The following is a 22,997-nucleotide window of genomic DNA, read 5'->3' on the forward strand; positions in this document are numbered from 1 at the left end:
TTCATAACCACACTCGCCATCGGGGTTCTATATAGGAGCTTAACCCAACTGATAAACCCCTCCCCAAAACCAAACCTCCGCAACACCTCCCAGAGGTACTCCCACTCTACTCGGTCAAAGGCATTCTCCGCGTCCATAGCTGCCACTATGTCCGCCTCTCCCTCCACCGATGGCATCATAATCACGTTTAGGTGCCTCCGCACATTGGTGTTTAGCTGCCTGCCCTTTACAAATCCCGTCTGGTCCTCGTGAATCACCCCCGGTACACAGTCCTCAATCCTCGTAGCCAGCACTTTTGCCAGCAACTTAGCATCCACTTTAAGGAGCGAAATTGGCCTGTACGACCCACATTGCAGTGGGTCCTTCTCCCGCTTCAGGATCAAAGAGATCATCGCCCCGGACATTGTCGGGGGCAGGGTCCCCCCCTCCATGGCCTCATTGAAACCTTCAAATGTGTCTCCTGAAGCATGACCACGTCTGCCTTCAGTCCCTTTAAGTGCGCGAACACTCGGGCCCTCTTAACCGGCCCATTCAGGCCCCTCACATTCCACGTTATCAGCCGGATTGGGGGGCTCCCCCCCCCCCCCCCCCTCACCCCCCGCCGACTAGCCATCTCCTGTTTTAGGTCAGTCCCATGCCCGCGCCTCCCGCACCCTCCAGTCCCCCAGACGGGGGACCCCCGCCCCGACCACCTCTTCTGTTTTCAGTTCCCGCTCGGCCAATGCAGCAGCAACCCTATTTCCCCCCTCCCCCTCCCCCCGCTAGATCTATATTTAGCTCTTTTGCTCCCCCCATAACACTCCCGTAAGTCAGTTGACACCTGCTGACCCCGGCTTCCCCCGCCTTCCCGTTGACACCCCCCCCCGTGTGGAAATCCCCCCTCCTCCTCCTCCCCAGCAATCGGTGTTCGCTCCTCCATCCCTCCTCCGTCCTTCCCTAACGCGGGAAAAAGCCCGCGCTTTCCTGAGCCAGCCCCGCCCCCTCTGGCGCAGCTCTGTTGCGGCCTTATCCCAATTCCCCCATCCCCGGGCCTCCCCTCCCTACAGCACCGGCACCCACATTCCCCACAGTCTCCCCATCAGATCTCTTCCCCCATCCCCATCCATCGACGCACCCGTGGAACATTCCTTACGCATAGTTAAAACCCTGTATACAACCGACAGCCCCTTCACAACCATAGACCCTCAGTTTGAGTCCAACTTTTCAGTTTGTAAAAAGGTCCAAGCCTCTTCAGGCGTTTCAAAGTAGTGGTGTCGATCCTGAAATGTGAGCCACAATCGCGCTGGCTGCAGCATTCCGAATCTCACCCCCTTCCTATGCAGCACCGCCTTGGCCCGATTAAAACCAGCTCTCTTCTTTGCCACCTCCGTACTCCAGTCCTGATAGATTCGGATCACCGCATTCTCCCACCTGCTGCTCCGCTCCTTCTTGGCCCATCTCAGGACACACTCTCTGTCCACGAAACAATGAAACCTCACCACTACCGCCCTTGGCGACTCGTTGGCCTTGGGTCTCCTCGCCAGGACCCGATGAGCCCCATCTAGCTCCAGGGGACTCGGAGAGGCCTCCGCACCCATCAGCGAATGGAGCATCGTGCTCACATATGCCCCGGCATCGGCCCCAGCCACCCCTTCAGGGAGACCCAGAATCCGAAGATTCTTCCTCCTCGACCTGTTCTCCAGGTCCTCGAATCTTTCGGCCCACCTCTTGTGCAGTGCCTCGTGCGCCTCCATCTTCACCGCCAGGCCCAAGATCTCGTCCTCGTTGGCTTTTTCCCGCACCTCTCGGATCTCTACCCCTTGGCCCTTCTGGGTCTCCTTCAGCCCCTCGATCGCCGTCAGCAGTAGCGCCAGCACCTCTTTCTTAAGCTCCTCCACGCAGCGCCTGAGAAACTCCTGCTGCTCCGGCCCCCATGCTGCTCGATCTCCACCCTCCGCCATCTTGTTTTTTCTCCCTCGTTTCTTTCGCTGCTCCAATGCCGCTTTTTGTACCGCTCCACTTCTGGTCCACTCCATATACTATGGAACGGGGACCTTGCTCGCACCTTCCCACACGGGAAGTCGTTGAAACATTTCCGTTGGGGCTCCTCTAGAGAGCCCAAAAGTCCGTTCTAGCGAGAGTCGCCGAAATGTGCGGCTTAGCTCCGCATCGCCACAACCGGAAGTGAATTGCTGTTGTTGTCATATAGGCAAGTAGTTTGTTAGCTCAGCTTGTGTCACTTATGGGTTGCAGACATGTGTCAGAGATGGATTTCTCTTTTTTGTCTGTCTCAGGAGGTATCATTACTTTGGAGTGAGTGTTCTGTGTACATAGGTACACAGTCTAGTGACTGGTTTCATGGGCCAGGCAATCCTTCCTTTTCCTTCCTTTCAATTGTTTCTATGAACTATAATTGAATCTTCTTTTGCAATCCACTAAACATTTTTTTGGGGGGAAATTATTTGCTACCATCAATGTTTATTTTGATGTCACATTCTCGGCCAGTCAGAACAACCTAATGCCAAGTAACACCAAACAAGCCGAGCCCCACATCTCCAGGCGATAATTGTAACTGCTGAATACGAGCTCAAGCCTATTGCAACGAGCGCATAATGAACTGGGGAGCTTGTAAATTTAAAAAAGTTACTCACTCTTTGGTTGCCGAGCTGTCCATTCACTCTTTGGGCGTTCTATTATCTGTGCAATTCTCTCATTGTACCTGGCTTTGTCCTTGTGGAGAACTTTGTACGTCTGTGTAAACACATTCCAACATTAATTTGTTATTCTGAAAAAAACTCAAACGTTTGTGAATTTTCCCATGTTTCTACATATAACGAAAATAGAAAATAAGTCATTTATTTTTAATCTTCTTTGAGCTCTCTCGATCCATACACACTACATTCCGCCTGGGAGTTCAGAAAGGTAATCTGTAACTGGGTCTTTTCCAGTGTTGCCCTGGAACTGCCGAATTGGACATTCAAGACTGTGTTTTAAGTCAACAATGTCCAAATTTACCTTCCCTTTCACTATGGAGCAGCTCACCACCACTCAATAGCTGATGTGAAACAGGGAGTTTGGTGCACTGAGAATTCTAGCTGTGAATTCGCAACCCTCAAATCCAGGAAGATGGATGGTCTATTGTTCAAAGTAGAAGACTGTGATCTTAAACAGGCATATGTGGAAATGTGTTTAATTAAACTAGTTCTTACATAAACACTTCCGCCTGCAATCACCGCACCGACTATCAGAGCGTATATCATGTTCTCTGTTGAGGAGCCTGGAGGACCACCAGAAGACATCTGGCGGATGGAGGCTGCAAAGTAATACAAAGCCATCAGTGTAAGAAAATACAGAATCTTAAAAAAGTTGAATGTCGATCTGGTCATTGTTGTTAACATTGATGGGATAATTTAACTGAAAATGTTGAAAAGCATAAACACTGACAACACTGTCTTCTGTATCTATTTGTGCATTCCCAACCGTTATGTTACATTTAATTCAACTTTATAATAATATTTCTAATACCCCATAGATCAAAGCATTTAACAATGCACTAACTCAGGCAGGTTGACGTCCTGTCATAAAGCACAAAAATCAAAGGTCAAGCCTTTATTAATATTTCAATGCTGGGATCAATTAATTCTTGAATTGCACTCCAGTCTACTACATATTCATGTGAGTTCAATCGGGAAGTTTTATTGGATTTGCAGGAAGTTTTCTTTTCTTCAGACATTGGTATCATGGTGGGCAGTAATGGACATCAGACTCCATTAGCACCCCGTTTCCCTGGGTTTCTGTGGCTATGACTCATCTTTCATTCTCACTCCACAGTATAAATATTTCCCACTTTCTCTGTCTGTTAGCTTTGACAAAGAGTCATCGGACTTGAAACGTTAGCTCTTTTCTCTCCCTACAGATGCTGCCAGACCTTCTGAGATTGATTTCACTGCCTCTGTCTGGACTGCTGTCTAGCTTCCAGGCAGGAGTCTCTGTAATGGGGGGCTTCCAGGTAGGGGGTTCTCTAACGAGTGGCTTCAAGGCAGGGGTCTCTCTTATAGGGGGCTTCCAGGCAGGGTCTCTCTTATGAGGTGTTCTCTGTAATTCGGGGGTCTCTGGAGGGGTCTGTCGTGGGAGTCTCTGTACCTGGTGGATTTCTGGTGGGGGTCTCTGTAATTGGATGTCTCTACATAGATGATTTGTTATGTTCTAGGTGTAACATAAGCGGCTTCCTTGTGGTGCACTTGACAAAGGAAGGTTCAGACGTGGAGATAACTTCAACACGTTTATTAAACTATTTACACTTCTATTACTCGGGTTCGACACTACTGCTAATCCTACTATAGCTACCCAGACTGACTAACCAGTTGCTGCAATCCACGTGGTGGGAGTGATATTGAATCAACCCTGTGTCTCTACTCACTGACTGTCTCCACTGGAAAGAGGCAGATCATGTGTGTGGTGTCCTTTATATATGGGTTGGTGTAATGCCCTCTTGTGGTCGTGCCACCTCTGTGTGTATCGTGAATGTCCATTGGCGGGGCAGCACGGTGGCACAGTGGTTAGCATTGCTGCCTACGGCGCTGAGGACCCGGGTTCAAATCCCGGCCCTGGGTCACTGTCCGTGTGGAGTTTGCACGTTCTTCCCGTGTCTGCGTGGGTTTCACCCCCATAACCCAAAGATGTGCAGGGTAGGTGGATTGGCCACGCCAAATTGCCCCTTAATTGGGAAAAATAATTGGGTACTCTAAATTTATAAAATAAAAAAAAGTGAATGTCCATTAGTCGTGTCCTATCTAACTGATCTATTGGTTGAGTGCGTGTGTGTGTGATGTTTCTGGTGCTCCCTCTAGTGTCGAGCTAGCCTACATGTATTTACATTGATGCACATCACCACATCCTCCCTTTTTTATATGTTACATATTTTCTGCACACTTTGAGAAAATTGAACAAAGAGCAGGTAGATAAGGTTAAAGTATAGACAAGTCATGGGAACAGGGATTAAACAATAAGTCCAAATCATTCGTGTGAGTCCAAAAACCATCAATCATCATGGTCAAATGTCTCTCTTGGTTATGAACGCCATCAACGTTCCTGTGCCACAGAAGTGGCACCAAGAAGTGGTCAAATCACTTTGCTGTCTGATTTGGAGTCCCTTTCTTTTTCGATGTTTGCGATGGTGCTGTCGGATGGCATCTTGTAGCTGATAAGATGTTGACGTTGAAGAGGTACCATCAACAGTATCATTCGAGGTCATGGATGTGCCATATGTTGAAGTTGGATAAGACTGTACATGCTGGTTCTGGCCACATGCTGTGCAGGAAGGGTGATCACGCTGTAACCACGCCAGCCTCCAGACCTCTTTGCAACATGATGGCAGTGAAGGAATGAACCCATAACCTCAAAGAAGCTGGGGACGGGCCCCAGAATCTTAAAATGTGAAAAATTAAAGTTACTGCAGTCTGACCTGTGAAAAGTGTGACAGCACCAAAGAAGCTCCATTGCAGATGTGGAGGCTGAAGGGCAGAATAGAAATCCAATGTCCATGTGAAGGACTCCACCCAAGCATGTGGAGGTCCATTGCCAGTCCTGGTCAAAGGCAGATTCAAAGAACCTGGCCAGATCACAAAAGGGTGAGCAAAGGCCAAACCTGATCAAATGCAGAGTCAAAGGATATAGCGGGATCACAAAAAGGCTAAACATAATTCAGGGAAAATACCATTGTCAGAGCTGATCGACCATAGAGTCAATAGGCGTAGCCAGATCACAAAAGGAGGAGCAAAAGCCAAACCAGCTCAAATGCAGAATCCACAGACCTTACCAGATTACAAAAAGGGTGAGCAAAATTCACTTAAAGGCTAAATTAACCTTTAAAAAATAATCGGGGCACTAATTGAGCAGAGCATATGGATTGTCTAACCTGCACAGCAGGAAGAACACTGCTACCGGGGTCTGAAGTTGGTGCCGTACCACGTGGCAGTCGAGCTCAAATGAATGGGTAGAAAATTCAAATCAGGAGACAGAGCAAATTATAATCATTGTTTTCAAATCCATTTCCCAAGCTCAGAGAAGCAAGTCACTGGCCCAATTTTGAAAAAAGGTTCCAAGATTGCAATGGGATCCCACTGAAACTCAACAAGCATGGAAAGATGAGGAAAAAATGGTTACTGTAGTGTCATCTTGAAAAGAAAAGAAAGCTCTACTCCCCTGTTCTGAAAACAGCCATTGATAGTAAATTAAAACTAACAGACCAATTTGAACTCATGCAAGAGCCAAACCAGATGCATAATTGGGCATCATGGAGAAGAACATTTTTAGATTACAGGAATACATCAGTATTAAGTAGGAAATAAAGTGGAAGTGCAAGTTAATACATTCTTGTACCCATTTGGTGAATGTGCCAACAATGTAATTATAAGACAAGGTATGCATGAATCCTCAACCACATTTGATTTGGTATTAAAAGCCTTTGGCGAGTTGGAGTTTTAAACTCTAAGTTGTAGAGAGTGCAGACCTTAAAAAAAGGTATAGAACAAAACTCAATAAAGCACCAAAAGATCAAGCAGACCCCAGGACGAGGGACACAATACCTAAGCAAAAGCCAAGATGGTTGCAAACCGTGTCAGTACAATGAAGTGTACGATTCCAAGAGTCCAGTGCAGAGGAAAGAAGAGGCTTAAAAATAACGTTTAAAAAAAATATTGACACATTACTCAAACTTCAACAGCTGGTGGCAGTGTGGAGTTAGTAGATGGCTTTGAATGAAGGAAAGTTATCTGATGTAAGCCAAGAGAAACAAAACACGCAAAAGATGAAGCTATTTCACAGGAAAATGTTTGTATGAAAGTTGAGTTGGAAAAACTCAAACAGAAATACAGCCAGACGCAACAGCAAGCAGAAAAGTTACTCGAAAACCCGAAAGACTCTTTGAAGCATCAATATGTGGTTCTTGAAGAACACGATTGGTTAAAAAAGATGTTGAATACTACTTCAGAAAAAGCTGTGTTGGAAGCATGAATAGCAACAAACTAATGCACAAAATGCAGTGTGAGGTGGCAAGGAATCAACAAGAAAATGAACTGTTGAAAGAACGGCGAATCATTTTTCAAGATCAAATGCAAAAGGAGTACTTAACGCTTCAATAACATGAAGAAATTAAGATGGTCTTGAACAGCAGAATGGAAGAATAGCAGAACAAAGTTGAGGAGATTCTGTTGAATTACAAGAAAACTCAAGATGAGGCAATTGAGCTTTGCAAAGAAAAGAAAATGTGTTGTAGGACCTTCACATGATATAAGGATCCCTCAGTTCAAAGTTTGTTCCTCTCGAAAATTATGAAGAAAAGCAAAATTAATTTAATATCGCTAAGAATGAACTGGAGAATCAGTTGGCAGAGGAGAGTCAGCAATTTTCAATATTCCAGTCGGAAACCAAGAGATACAAGAAGGTGGGGTTACTGAGTTACGGGGATGGGGTGGGCTTAAGTGGGGTGCTCTTTCTAAGGGCCAGTGCAGACTTGATGGGGCGAATGGCCTCCTTCTGTACTGTAAATTCTATGAGACTGAAGAGCTGAATAACCAGCTTAATAGTAAAGAGGAGGCACACTATTGTATGCAGTTAAGGTCTCCTTATCTGAGAAAGGATGTTCTTGCTCTAGAAGGAGAAATTTCTTCACCCAGAGAGTGGTGAGTCTGTGGAATCCATTACCAGAGGAAACAGTTGAGACCAAAACATTGCATGTTTTTAAGAAGCAGTTGGGGTGGAAGGGATTAAAGGATATGGTGGGAAAACGGGATTAGGCTATTGAGTTGGATGATCAGCCATGATCATAGTGAATGGCGGAGCAGGCTCGAAGGGCCGAATGGCCTCCTCCTGCTCCTATTTTCTATGTTTCTAGGAAAGGAAAAGATTTTTCCATGATGCGAATGGATACTGAAGCCACGAGCAGCACTTCCAGAAGGTATTTGATAAGGTGTCGCACAAAAGGTTAATACGTAGGGTAAGATCACATGGGGTTAGGGGTAATTTATGAGCTTCGATAGAAGACTGGCTAACTAACAGTAGGCAGAGAATTGGAATAAATGGGTCCTTTTCTAATTGGTAAACTGTAACTAGTGGGGTGCCACAGGGCTCGGTCCTCGAGTCCCAACTATTTACAATATATATTAATGACTTGGATACAGGAATAGAAGGTACTATAAGTTTTCAGATGACACTAAAATTGGTAGTATAGCAAGTTGCAATGAGGAAATAAGGAGCTTCCAAATGGAAATGGATAGGTTCGGTGTGTGGGCAAATATTTGAAGTGCAAGCTCCACACAGACAGTCACCCGAGGCTGGAATTGAACCTGGGTCCCTGGAGCTGTGAGGCAGCCGTGCTAACCACTGTGCCACCGTGCCACCCCAACTGGTCGGAGAGGAAGGCATTCTAGAACGAGAGGTCATAGTTTTAGGATAAGAGCTAGCAGATTTAAAACCGAGATGAGGAGAAATTATTTCATTCAAACGGCCGTGAATCTTTGGAATTCACTACTCCAGAGTCCGGTGGATGCCAGGACATTGAAGAAAGTTAAGGAGGAAATAGACAGATTATTAATTAGTAATGGGTTGAAGGGTTATGGAGAATGGGCAGGATGGTGGAGATGAGGCGGAAAGGATATCAACCATGATCATATTGAATGGTGCAGCGGGCTCCATTGTTCAAGGGGCTGAATTGTCCAATCCTGCTCCTAGTTCTTATGTTCTTAGCACGATAACAGAACTGAAACAAGGTAAGACTTTATTGGAGACAGACCTGGCCAACAGGGAGGTCAGAATCAAGGACAAGGACAAAGCTCTGCTACAGACAGAGAAAGAAAATACAGAAGTTGGATTGGAAAACGTAAATCCAATGCTGGAGACAGATCATGGAACTTGAAGGAAAGGCACTGAATGCCTCAAACTTACTAAGCATCATTGAGATGTAGGAAAACAACATGGCTGAAATTAACATCAAAAACCTAGAATGTGAAGAAAAAAGTGAACATTTTCAAGAGAAAGCTCTCACAAAGGTGTGTAGAGTCTCAGAAACAACTAGCAGAAGCAAAATTGAAGAATGCAAGCTTGAAGGATCGCCCAGAGAATTTAGGTACTGCTAAGGAAAAACTGTTCAATGTAGAGAACCTACTTTCAAGTACAGAAGATGAGTTTGAGAATGGAAAATTAGAACATGATAAGCTTCAAGTATCAGTAGTCGCTGTGAAGTATCGTTTAAAAAAAAGTGCCTGGAATCATGGAATCATAGAATTTACAGTGCAGAAGAAGGCCTTCGGTCCATCGAGTCTGCACCGGCCTTTGGAAAGAGCACCCCACTTAAGTTCACGCCTCCACCCCATCCCCGTAACCCCACCTAATTTTTTTAGCCACTAAGGGGCAATTTATCATTGCCAATCCACCTACCCCTGCACATCTTTGGACTATGTGAGGAAACCGGAGCACCCGGCGGAAACCCACGCACACACAGGGAGAACGTGTAGACTCCGCACAGACAGTGACCCAATCCGGGAATCGGACCTGGGATCCTGGAGCTGTGAAGCAACTGTGCTAACCATTGTGCTACCGTGTTACCATGGAATGGGAAAAGGGATTAGTGATCATTTGGAACCGTTAGTTGAATGCGGAATTAACAACTAAAATTGATGACATGTTGTAACTTCATTATAAAAGGAGCAATGAAATTCTTGAACTTCAATCCAATCTGAAGTTAATGAAAGATGAGGGGCGGGATTCTCCCTTGTGGGGACTAAGTCCCCAAGCCCGCCGGAAAAGGGACGGAATCACTCCGGACCTTTTCCTAGAAAGTCCGGGGTGGTTCTCCGTTTTCAAGGGGGCTAGCAAGGCCCCGGCGTGCGTCCCGCAGCTCCGGCTGCCGGCGGGGCCCTGCAGTTATGCCCGCACGGCCGCGGATGTGCATGGCGGCCGGCCACGGGTCCGCGCATGTGCACGCCGGCTGTCTTCACACTGGCCCCCGCGCAACATGGCAGAGCCCTACAGGGCCCGACGCGGAGGAACATAGCGCCCCCACCCGCCCAGAATGAGCGTGACCGCTGATCATTAGCCCCCGATCGTGGGCCTGGCCACTGTGGAGGCCCCCCCCCCCCCCCCCGGAGTTGGATCGCATCGCACCCCCCCCCCCCCCGGCCAGGATGGCCCCCGCAGCCAGAACGGCGAGATCCAGTGGGTGGGACCACACGTGAACTATGCCGGCGGAACTCGGCGGGCACTTGGCCCGTTGTGCACGGAGAATTGCGGTGGGGGCCGCTTTCAACGGCCACCGACTGGCGCCGTGTCTCCCCCGTGCGCCCGCCTGCCGGGTCCGCGGAGAATCGCAGCAGCGCCGTCGCACCGGACTTCCAGCGTGAACGGCTATTCTCTGCCCCCGCGCCGGGCGCGATTCCGGTGGGGAGGGTCGAAGAAGCCCACCGTGATGTACAGCATGGAAGAGCAAACGAAGACTTTAAAAGTAGACAAGAGAAATTCTGAGGATTTCTTTTTTTAATTTAGAATACCCAATTCATTTTTTCCAATTAAAGGTTAATTTTGCGTGGCCAATCCACCTAGCTTGCACATTTTTGGGTTGCGGGGGCGAAACCGACACAGACACGGGGAGAATGTGCAAACTCCACACGGACAGTGACTCAGAGCCGGGATCGAACCTGGGACCTCAGCGCCGTGAGGCCGCAGTGCTAACCCACTGCACAACCGTGTTGCCCTCCAGACTGAGGATCTAATGAGTGAATAGACGGGGTGTAATGGGCAGTCAGTGACCATGGAAGATAGATTCCAAACAAATTGGTATGCCCAGCTGATGTTGTTCTGTCTGTATAAATTATTCTGAAACAAAGACAACTGAACTCACCAGAGTAATTGCTGAGTTGAATGAAAAAATTAATTGGCTTGAAAAGGAACTGGAAAGTAAGAGAATAAACACATATTTGGCTCAAACAAGTGGAAATGAAGCTTCATTTTTTGAAAGGTCAACTTCCAGAAACAAGATGGTTGTCCCTCCAGAGAGAGCAAACCTGAATCTACTCAGTAAATCTGTGTTCTTCAAACTTTTTTTCCGGGGACCCATTTTTACCAACCGGCCAACCTTCGGGACCCAACCCGGCCGACTTTTGGGACCCAACCCGCCCGACCGTTGCGACCCACGCCAGCCAACCTGAACGACCCACCATTTTCTCTTACCTTGTTTGCTGATGATAAAAGTGGAGGAAATGGTTTTGGGTCCCTTTGACCCTCGTACATGCTCCTCCAATGGAACCTGTTGGATGAAGGTGAAGCCTTCCGGTGTCGGAAAGTATGGAGTCTGCCTCTGTCCAAAGTTCTGCATTTTTTCCCGTAAAATTTTATTAAATAAACCCCCCCCCGAACTTGTAAAAAAATAAATAAAATGAATAAAATAAATGAAAAAAAAATTAAATGAATAAAATAAATTATTCTTATAATTTATTTGTAAAAAAAAATGAGTAAAATAAATGAAAAAATTAAATGAATAAAATAAATGAATAAAATGAATTTTAAAAACCCGAACTTGTAAAACAAAAAGCTGCGACCGTTTAAAAAAATAGCGGCCGCATTGCGCATGATCGTGTGCACATGCGCAAAGCGGCCAAATTTTTTTTACGCATTCGCGGCCATTTTAAAGGCCGCTTGCAGCCGGCGTTATTAAAACCGGCTGCTGCGCGGGGATTTTCGCAATCGGGAGGACGGCTCCGCGACCCTCCCGACACCCGCCCGCGACCCACCTGCGGGTCGCGCCCCCAACTTTGAAGAACACTGCAATAAATGAACAGAGTGAACATTCCCTCAAGGAAAGAATGGGACAAACCCATGGCGTCTGAACAATGAGACAAACCCATGGCATCTGAACAAGGAGACAAACCCATGGTGTCTGAACACAACTCTTAAGGAGCACAAAAAATGAATCAGTTGGAGGCATCCAAGTACCAGAAACACCAAATATTACAAATTCAACTTTGAATGAACAGGATCTGCCAAAAGCAACTGAGACTACCACTTCTCCGAATACCTCCGAACTGTCTGAATGGGATGAGGGTGAGGGGGGAGCACTGTCCGGGGTGGGGTGAACATTGTTCAGTGGGGAGATGTGCACATTGCTACGAGGGAGGTGAACATTGCCAGGAGGCGGTTCTACATTAATAGGTGAGGAGTGAAGATTGCTGGAGTGGGGGAGGGGGTCAACATTGCTGGGAGAGGAGGAGCGTTGCTGGGAGAGATGATAAATATTATTGCGGGGGAGGGGAGGAGTGAACATAGCTGAGGGGCACTTTTTCTGCCTGCTAATTAAAGCAATTGTGGCATGCAATCCATTCCGAAATACACTAATGGGTGACTGCACACCTCAGCAACGAACCCCAGGTTGTGGAAGGCTGTCACCATTTAAAGTAAACTCACAGTACTTAAAGTCAGATACACTGCTTGAAAAGGGTGTAAAGGGGCTGGAAGAGGACTTGAAGACCAAGAAAAAGCTACAAAAGTCAGGGGTCGTGCTCCAAGGTTCTCAGATGCTACACTGAGGCACTTAGTGCAAGATGTTGACAGGAGAAGAGAGGTCCTTTACCCATGGGTAGCCAGGAGGCCCTCTAGACAGAGAATGGGGATGGATAGTCGCTGTGACTGATGTCAGCAGCTTGGCCTATAGGACCTGGATGAAATGTCGAAAGCAATTTAATGACTTTACATGAGTGGTCAAGGTCAGTGAAGGCCTCCTCACATGCCATCTCTTACCAACTGCACCATTAGTCTCACATACTTCATGGTCCCCTAGCAGAAACCTCCATCAACCATGGTTCAGTCATAACTTTCCTGGTGCCAGGGTCAAGGATGCCACTGAGAAGCTGCAGGACATTCTTTTGGGGGATGGGGGAGCAGGGATGGTGGGCAGGCAGGAGAAAACCAGAATCGTGGTCCAAATTGGTACCAACAACACAGGTAGGAAGAGGGCTGAGGTCCTGAAAGCAGATTTTAGGGAGCCAGGAAAGAGAATGAAAAGCAGGACCTCTAAGGCAGTAATCTCAGGAGGTTAGAAATAGGAGGAATGAACACTTGCCTGGAGAGATAGTGTAGGAGGGAGGGCCTTAGACTTCTGGGACATTGGAACCGGCTCTGGGGGAGGTGGGACCTGTACAAGAGGATGGGTTATACCTTAACAACACAGGGCTAACATCCTCATGGGGAGATTTGCTAGTGTTGTTGGGGAAGGATTTAAACTAGCTTACCAGGAGGATGGGAATCTGAAAGACAATTCAGATCGGAGGAAAACAATGCTGGTAATAGGATGTATAAAAGTAGGAGTCAGCAGAAACAAATGCCAGATTCAAAATGAAGAACAATGTTAAAAAGGCAGAATTACAGGCACTCTATCTGAATTCACGCAGCATTCACTTTCTTTTTATCCCATCCTTAAAGTTACAAAGCTAATGCGCAGAGTGGACAGGGCAAACCCTTAATCCATCTCATTGCTTGCTCCAAAAACCAATTCAAATTGAAGCCAATTCACGGTCTCCACAAGAGAGATATACAAGATCCAAGCTGACAAGAGAAGGCATTGCATCTCATCTTGGGCTGATCTGACGCTTGATCTCAGCCAAAAGGCCGAGAAACGAGGCACGCAGAATTCACAACAAAGTGGATGAATTGACGGCACAAATAATGTTATGATGATGGAGAAAAAACATGTGGAATTATACACGGAAATACTGGACTTTAAAAGGAGACCTGAGTTTTATATTTTAAAATGGACATGAATCCCAAAGATGGCTGTGAATGTACAGTTAGCTACTGACAGAAATGGCTGCAGGAGGTTTGTCAAAGGGACAATGGAACCCTTCCATGTGTTTCCAGACAAGGTACTTCTAAAATAATCTGAAGACTGATTACCTTCACCAGAAAAGAAAAAGGACAATAATTGCCATTGCATCCCGAAGACCCTGGAGTAATTGCCTACACTGACTTGTGGGTCCCAGGTATCCAGTTGGAAAATACAAAGAAGGGGGTTAAAAGCTGCTGAGAGAGCTGCCCAAACCTTGCCTGTGTCTGTTGGTCTGGCTGTGTGTGTGCTGTGAGGAAAAGCAGCTGGAGGTTTTCCATACTGAAGGTGTGTGATACAGTAACAGAAGCAGTACTCCAAGCCATCTTTTACAGTAAGATATAAAACCTCTCTCTCTCTGAAAGTCAAACAGCCAGCAAAAAGGATCGCAGCTCGAAGACAAGAACCAAAATATCTCCACCAAACCACCTGAACCGAAGAATCAACTTCTCATCTGTGAAGTCAACTATACTGGAATCAATTTGTAACGACTGTGATCATCATAATCTACTCCTCGCAAGTCAATGACTGTTCCGTATAATGTTCTATTTATATTTACTTATAATTGGGCTCAATTCTCATTTCTAATCTGTATGAATGTAGATGTATGTGTTTACCATTTCTCCTTACCTATTTCGTAGTTAATAAGCTTACTCCATCTTAACTCAAGAAAGCCTGCTTAATTTGGCTCCTTTTTAAACTTAACTATTGGGTCCTGAAAAGGTGTCCAAGGGAAAGGAACCCTATTAGATTAAACCTTGTTGCTACCAGTAGAGGATGGGTTGAATAATCAGAGCTGGTCATCACTTCTAACCCACGTTTGTAACAATTTGGGGGGTATCACTGCTGGACGGTGACAAATCGAGGGGTCTCACCCGGGTTTACAACTTCTGGGGACGTTCACCTGGAGCTGGTCGTAACAATAGAAGTAAACAGGTGTGGTCGAATTGTCATTATGAAGATGTGGCTACAGGCTGGTGTTGTGTTAAGTACTCTGGGATAACACAGGCTGCAACTCGATGCAGCTTTGACCAAAAGATACTACAGATTTTGAAGTAAGTTCAATGTGATTTATTGAACCATCAGCACAGTTCTCTATGAGTTCAACTCTCCTGCTAATCTTGCTATAGTAACTCAGTCTAACTAACCAGTATGCTCTGAGCCACATGGTGGGTGTGATGCTTCTGATCTGCCCCTGTCCTTCTCTCAGAGTGTCGCCTGTGGAAAGATACAAGAGCATGTGTGCCCTGTCCTTATATATGGGTTGCCCCCTTGTGGTAGTATCACCTCTGGGTGTCTTGACTGCCCATTGGCTGTGTCCTATTCTATGTGTTCACTAGCTTCATGTCTGCATGTCATGACATCTCCAGTGCTCCCTCTAGTGTTTACTTAGTTGTAGTGTATTTACATTAACCCCTTGTGTATATACAGTGATGCATATCACCACATCCCCCTTTTTTCGTGTTACATAGTTTCTGTACAGTGTTAAAGAAAATTGAACAAAATAGGTAGATAAGTGGTGATTACACAATGCCAAATAATATGTATGAGTCCAAAGCTCATGAATGTATACGGTCGAGTGGCTTTCTTGTTTTGTTATTGAAGTGTCGATGTTGATGTTGTCATTGCTTTGTGAACGCCGTCAGTGTTCCTGTGCTTGAGGACCCAAGAAGTCACCAGGAGGTGTGCAAATGGTCAAATCACTTTGTTGTCTGATTCGGACTCTTTTTTTTTTATGCTTGTGGTAGCGACGCAGTATGGCATCTGTGTTGTCCAGCCTGGACTGTTTCTTGTGTTTGCGATATTGATGCAGTATGTCATCTGCCTTGAAAGCTGGTTTGCTTGTTTGTTGTGGAGCAAACCTGAATCGGTGAGATTCATTGTCATGCCATGGTATGGCTGTACTCTTGCCAGTGTTAGGAGCTGTGCTGTTACATTGTCCTGCATTTGCAGAGCTGTACCATGTCATACCAGTCATTGTTCCAGTGTTGTGGTTTTTGTCATGCTTGTTGTTGACGTTGGTGCCTTTGGTACGCTTCTTGTTTTTGTCAGTGTTGTTGTTTTTATAGGTTTTGTTGGTGTGCTTGTTGCGCTCAATGACCACACCGAGTGGAGAATTTGAGTCCTTCACAAAGTTACTTGTGTCAGTGTCCTTTGTGGCATCTGCTGTTTCATTGAGCGTGCCATCTCTGATTCCTCAGCACTCCCCGTCTGGAGTCATGTCCGATTCACTTGAATCATCTTTGCCTTGTCGATGCTCCCCATCTGGTTCTTTCTGGTTCACCTGAATCACCTTTGGTTTCCTGAAGGAGTTGAAGATTTCTGTTGCACTTACACCCGCAATGGTGAGTAGATCTATTTCCTCAGCATTGGCCACGCCATCTAGGTCGGATGTTACCATGTAGATCTCAAATCTCTGCTTGAATGCATGCCAGTTGGCACTGAGATTGCCGTGGTACCTGAGCTGCTGAGGAACCGGAATCTCGATCATCTTGCCTGGGTGCTGTTGCTGGTAGTCACGGATCTTGCTGAGTTGAACTATATAGATTCAACAGGCACAACTGGTACCATGCTGTGTTATGTACTCCGGGACAACACAGGCTGCAAGTCGATGCAGCTTTGACCAAAAGATACTCCAGACTTTGAAGTAAGTTTAATGTGCCCCTGTCCTTTTCTCTAAGCGTCGCCTGTGGAAAAAGACAGAGCATGTGTGCCCTGTCCTTATATATGGGTTGCACCCTTGTGGTAGTGTCACCTCTGGGTGTCTTGACTGCCCATTGGTTGTGTCCTATTCTATGTATTCATTAGTTATATGTCTGCATGTCATAACATCTCCGGTGCTCCCTCTAGTGTTTACTTAGTTGTAGTGTATTTACATTAACCCCTTGTGTATATACAGTGATGCATATCACCACTGCTGGGACGTGAATATTCAAGGATGTTCACCATTTAGAAAGAACAGGCAAAAAAGGAATAGAACCGTAGAACCACTACATTGCAGAAGGAGACCATTTGGTTCATTGAGTCTGCGCTGACCCTCTGAAAGAGCACCCTAACCAAGCTCCCGCCATATCCCTGCAACCCCACCTAACCCGCTCATCCCTGGACACTAAGGGCAAATTAGCACGGCCAATCCACCTAACCTGCACAGCTTTGGACTGTGGGGACCCGGAGGAAACCCACGCAGACATGGGGAGAATGTGCAAACTCCACACAATCACCCAAGGCTGTAATTGAACCCAGGTCCCTGGCACTGTGAGGCAGCAGTGTTAACCACTCTGCCACCGAATAGGAGCTGTGTTGGTGCTGATAATAAGGGAGATCAGTATATTAGTGAGAGACGATCTTAGATTGGATGAACAAGATATAAAACCTGTTTGGGTGGAGCTAAGAAATAGCAAGGAACAGCAAACATTGGTAGAGGGTATTTACATGTGACAAAACAGTAGTGATGATACTGAGCATACTATAAATCAGAAAATTAGAGATGCATATAACAACGGTAATACAGTAACCATGGTTGACTTCAATCTACACTTCCAGCTGGGAGAGGCACAGTTTGGGAGTGGCACAATTTGGGTGTGGCACAGTTGCTGCTGAGCGGGCTCTCGCCTTGGCAGTGCTTCGTGCATCGGATGATAGCCACCATCAAAAATGTTGCCTTGACAGAGAATTTTGCTCTGCGGTACAGGTCGTCAAAGGTCACTTTGAGAGATTGTGGGATACCTTTAGAAGAGCGGTGGAGGCACATGAGAGGGTTCTTGCACTTGAAAGAGCACTGCCCCTGCTCAGGGGACACCTTTTCTGTCGGTGAAAACCTACTGCATGGTGGTCGGGTATCCTGACGGTTTCGAGAGATATGGGCCGAGTGGGATGTCCCCCTGATCCCAGTCCTTGGCGAGAGACGGGGGATTAATTCCTGACCGAGTTCGAGAATTGACTGCCATGCTTTTGTAATTTTGATTTGGAGGCTGTGTGCATCAGATTTGATGGAGCACAGCGTATCCTGTCTGCGAGGCCAGGGGTCGAGAGGGCCCACCGATCACTGGTCCTTTGTCGTCCTATTCTCGATGCTCGTCATGAGGGGTTGGATGTGGTTGAGCGGGTTGAATCATTCTCCCCGGCCGGGAGTGAGGCTGTGGACCTGGGCATTGGAGAGACAGTATGATGGAGGTGATGGTGTCTTGTGCTTCGATCGATGGAATCCTGGGGAGTGTTTGTTGATCCTGCCTCATTCTTTGCCTTCTTGTGCAACATGGAAGACATTGCAATCCTGCAATCTGCCTGCAGTTCTTCTGAACATGCTGCTACTGTTGTTGGTCCTCTCTTCCTCTCCTTTTGTTACAATTGTGGTTCTGCCTTGGGACTGGGATTAGAGATTGTGTCGCGTTATGCAGTATGCCTGTGACACCCAGTAGATCTCGGGTTTCCATGCCTTTTCTTTTGTTAAGATGGGTATGACAAATCCTTTCCTTGCTCCTACGTGGATGCGGGTGGTCTGGAATCCGGGAAGAGAAGGCTGCGCTGGATCATTGACTGATGGTATTAAGCCAATTGTGATGTTGTCCTCCTGTTGCACATGTGCTCATGTGGGTTAATCTGTATCTGCGTTTTCTCTTCTTTGCTTTGTGTGCTGACTTTGTTGCATCGTTTTGTTAAAAAAGTAAAATCTCCACAAAACATATATTTTTTTAATTCTATAGATTCTGGAATGTGCCTGGAGGTTGGAAGGTGGAAAATGTAACCCTGCTATTTAAGCAAAGAGGGAGAGAGAAAACTGGAACTACCAATCTGTTAGCCTAATGTCAGTACTGGTGAAAGTATTAGAATCTAAGGATAAGTGGACACTTGGAAAATAATGATCTGATTGAGTAAAGGATTTAAGAAAGGGAAATCATGTTTGACTAATCTTAGAAGTTTTTTGAGGATGTTATTAGCAAAATAGATAAGGGGGGACCAGTGGATGTTGTGCATTTGGATTTTCGGAAAGCTTTAAGGTCTCACATTAGATGTTAATAAATAAAATCAGAGCACATGGGATTGGGGTAATATACTGTCAGGATAGGGACAGCAAGGTGGTGCATGGTTAGCACTGCTGCCTCACACCGCCGCGGTCCTAGGTTCTATCCCGACTCTGGGTCACTATCTGTGTGGAGTTTGCACATTCTCCCCGTGTTTGCGTGGGTTTTGCTCCCACAACCTAAAGATGTGCAGGATAGGTGGATTAGCCAAGCTAAATTGCCCTTTTTTGGAAAAAATGAATTGGGTACTCTAAATTTATTTTAGAAATATATACTGGCAGTACTAAATATTGGTTAACAAAGGGAAAACAGAGAATAGGAATAAAGGGGTAATTTTCAGGTTATCAGGCTGTTACTAGTGGGGTACCGCAAAGATCAGTACTTGGGCTCCAGCTGTTCAGAATTTATATAATTGATTTGGATGTGGGGACCAAATGTAATATTTCCAAGTTTGCAGATGGCACAAACTAGGTGAGAATGTGTGTTGTGCAGATGATGCAAACAGGCTTCAATGTGATTTGGACAGGCTTAGTGAATGGGTGAATGGGTAAGTATGTGGTGGATAGAATACAATGAGGTTAAGTATAAGGTTGTCGGCCTTTGTAGGAAGAATGGAGATGTACAGTATTTCTTACATCGTGAGAGATTGGGAAGCGTTAATGTCCAAAGGGACCTGGGTGCTCTTGCTCATGAGTAACTAAAAGCTGAGATACAAGTGCTGCAAGCAATTTGGAACTTAACTGGTATGTTGGTCTTTATTGGAAGAAGATTTGAGTACAAGGGTAAGGATGTCTTGCTTCAATTTTATACAACCTTGGTTAGACCACACCTGGGATATTGTGCACAGTTTTGGCCCCCTTACCCAAGAGGCATCAGCGGTTCGCCAGATTGATTCCTGGGATGGCCGGGCTTCTCTTTGAGGAGAGATTCAGGAGACTGGGCATGTATTGTCTAGCTTTTGGAAGGAGAGATGATCTCAATGAAATTTACAAAATTCTTACAGGGGCTAGAAAGGTAGATGCAAAAAGGGTGCTTCTCCTTGCTGGGGGTCTAGAATGAGGGGCACAATCTCAGAATTGAAGTAACAATAAAAACAAGTCCAGGGTGTGTTTGACAGAGACCCCTGAAGCAAGGCATCGAGGAGCTTCCAAATGTTTACTGCCTGTGTACAATTGTGTACAGGAATAGACAAGCAGGATGCTCCTTCCAGAAGTATCTTTCTCTCGAATATTCAATGACACATGGTTTCATAGATTATCATAGAATTTACAGTGCAGAAGGAGGCCATTCGGCCCATCGAGTCTGCACCGGCTCTTGGAAAGAGCACCCTACCCAAAGTCAACATCTCCACCCTATCCCCATAACCCAGTAACCCCACCCAACACTAAGGGCAATTTTGGACACTAAGGGCAATTTATCATGGCCAATCCACCTAACCTGCACATCTTTGGACTGTGGGAGGAAACCGGAGCACCCGGAGAAAACCCACGCACACACGGGGAGGACGTGCAGACTCCGCAAAGACAGTGACCCAAGCCGGAATCGAACCTGGGACCCTGGAGCTGTGAAGCAATTGTGCTATCCACAAGGCTACCGTGCTGCCCCCTGTCCCAATGGTCTGACATCAGTAATGATATACATTAGCTATAGCATAATAGCTGTTAACACTTTGTACTCCAAGAATAAGGGGCAAGCCATTTAGGACTGAGATGAGGAGGAATATCTTCACTCAGAGGGCAGTAGATCTTTGGGATTCTCTACCCGGAGGGCTTTGGAGGTTGGGCCATTTTGTTCAAGACAGAGGTTGATAGATTTCTGGATACTAATGATATCAACGGATGTGGGGATATAGCAGGGACAGTGTCGGTAAGGTAGACCATCAGCCATGATTTAATCTGATGGTGAAGCAGGCTTGGCGGGCTGAATGGTCTGCTCCTCTGTTACTGGATTGGATTGGTTTATTGTCACGTGTACAGAGGTACAGTGAAAAGTATGGTTCTGCGTGCAGCTCGGACAGATCATTCTGTACATGAAAAGAAAGTACACAGTAGGGCAAACATAAAATACACAATGGGTGTAGAAATACAATATGGTGGCACGGTGGCACAGTGGTTAGCACTGTCACTTCACAGCACCAGGGTCGCAGGTTCAATTCCCACTTGGGTCACTATCTGTGCGGAGTTTGCACGTTCTCCCTGTGTCTGTGTGGGTTTCCTCCCACAAGTTCCGAAAGACGTGCTGTTAGGTGAATTGGACATTCTGAATACTCCCTCTATGTACCCGAACAGGCACCGGAATGTGGCGACTAGGGACTTTTCACAGTAACTTCATTGCAGTGCTAATGTAAGCCTACTTGTGACAATAAAGATTAAAATTATTATTAAATTAGGTATATTGGACTTCTTTTGAGTTTGTTAGGCAAGATGATACTGGGATAAAAGCAAAATAGTGATGCTGGTGGTAAACATTTGCTCTGCAGATGAGTCACATTAACTCTGTTTCTCGCTCCACCACCGATGCTGCCAGACCTGCTGAGTTTATCCAGTATTTTCTGTTTTTATTTCAGATCATATTGGGCTGCTGGACTTTGGGTTTTCTAGACTAAAAAAAGACTTCCAGCACCTCCATCATGATTTCCCGCAGCTTGTTGTCCCTGGATCCGGTCGCTAGCCTGAAGTAAGAAGCTCCAATAGCACGTTGGGCGCTTCGGGAATAAAAACGTGTTTCAATTTCTGGCAATCAAAGTGAGAGAGAGAGGGCAAGGGCATCTGGCAGAGAGAGAGTCCTTCTCTCTAAACTAAACAGAGCCACGGTCTGCGGTTTGTTTACCAACCTCTCTTCAATTTACTATTAAATCAATCATTGGCAAGTCAGGGCAATAAACTTAAAAGAAACACCCATTCATTCAGCCTCTACCCCAGTGACAATCTGATCACTTTTCCAGGCTTCCCCGGGCGAGCTAACGAAATGATGGAACTTTAGGAGGTTTTCAAACTGGTTGCTGGATTGGGAGGGGAATGGGTGGTAATGTCCTGCTCTCTGGCGCTGATTCAGCAAAGCATCTCCATGTGCCCGGGGCTGAATGCTTTCATAACAAGCTTTAAACGCACACACACGCGAGTTTTATCCGTTCTGACACAAAACCGGATATTAAAAGCCGTCCGCCTCTCTATTGCTCCAAAAGGCATCGCTTTGTGAATAAGGATCAGCCTTTTTGAAATGGAGCGTGTGACCTTGGCTGTATTTCCCTGTAGGACAACGAGTTCACTGCAGCTTTACTCCCATTCAACACACTGACCCCCATGGCTGTGCCCCACTTATCCCCCAAAAATCTTCTGTTCCTTTAAAACTAATGGGAGTCCGCCAATTGCTGAAATATTGATATTTTACACAGCGATGCTGTTATGAGACAATCATTATTTATTTAACTTGCAACCCACCCCCGGCATCAGCAGCAACGAGTGAAACCTCTGACAGCTCCTCCACTGCATTACTTAGAACAAATAAATAAACCTGCGCTTTTAGGATTATTCAGACAAGCACCAGCACTCACCATTTCTGTACACGTTTCTGATGAACCGTGAGGAGGACGGGACCCTTGTCAAGGGCACCAGGTTGTACCAGGCGATCCTGCAGAGGTACATTGTGACAATGCCAGTGGATTTGGGGTAGTGAATGGGGAGGAGGTGGGTGTCTGCAACACTCGGCGCTGTGCTGGTTCAGAGCAGGAGATTCCGGGCTCTTTCCCTCCCTCTCTCTCCACCTCTGCCTGATCCAACCTCTCGTAGCGTCACGTCGAGCGCAAGCGGAAGAGTGTGTGTGCAGGCAGCGCAACCTCAGAGGTCGCCCCTGCTGTGTGGCTGCTCCTGCATGAACACGCCTCACACACACACACAAAACAACCCGAATAGTTATTAAACAGCCGAGCACAATGTCCCAAAGCTGCAGTGTGCTGTAACCACATCAGCTCTTCAATGGCAAACCGCGCAAGATAACACATTTCAGCCACATTGTAGACACCGAGTTCCAGCACTGTGTGTGTTAGGATATTTTAGGAAACTCAACTGAAGATGCACATGGCACTTTTTTTGACTTAAAATTGTGCTGATTCTATCACCGCAATCCTCCCC

At 46.3% G+C, this 22,997-nt stretch overlaps 1 protein-coding gene across 2 annotated transcripts in view; it reads right to left on the bottom strand.

The window, feature by feature from the left end:
• The window catches only part of mgarpa (mitochondria localized glutamic acid rich protein a), a 56,146-nt gene extending 33,468 nt beyond the window's left edge, over positions 1 to 22,678 (bottom strand). Inside the window, exons 1-3 of one of the 2 annotated variants that reach the window (XM_072495592.1) lie at positions 22,421 to 22,678; positions 3,189 to 3,292; positions 2,631 to 2,730 (exon numbers count right to left, since the gene is read on the bottom strand). In XM_072495592.1, coding sequence (XP_072351693.1) covers positions 2,631 to 2,730; positions 3,189 to 3,292; positions 22,421 to 22,511 — 295 coding nt within the window. In that variant the 5' untranslated portion in view covers positions 22,512 to 22,678. The remainder of the gene's footprint in view (positions 1 to 2,630; positions 2,731 to 3,188; positions 3,293 to 22,420) is intronic. The other variant, XM_072495591.1, reaches the window with a different exon arrangement.
• Positions 22,679 to 22,997: the final 319 nt, after the last annotated feature.

The sequence above is a fragment of the Scyliorhinus torazame genome, chromosome 3, assembly GCF_047496885.1.
Source record: "Scyliorhinus torazame isolate Kashiwa2021f chromosome 3, sScyTor2.1, whole genome shotgun sequence".
Classification (NCBI taxonomy): Eukaryota; Metazoa; Chordata; class Chondrichthyes; order Carcharhiniformes; family Scyliorhinidae; genus Scyliorhinus; species Scyliorhinus torazame.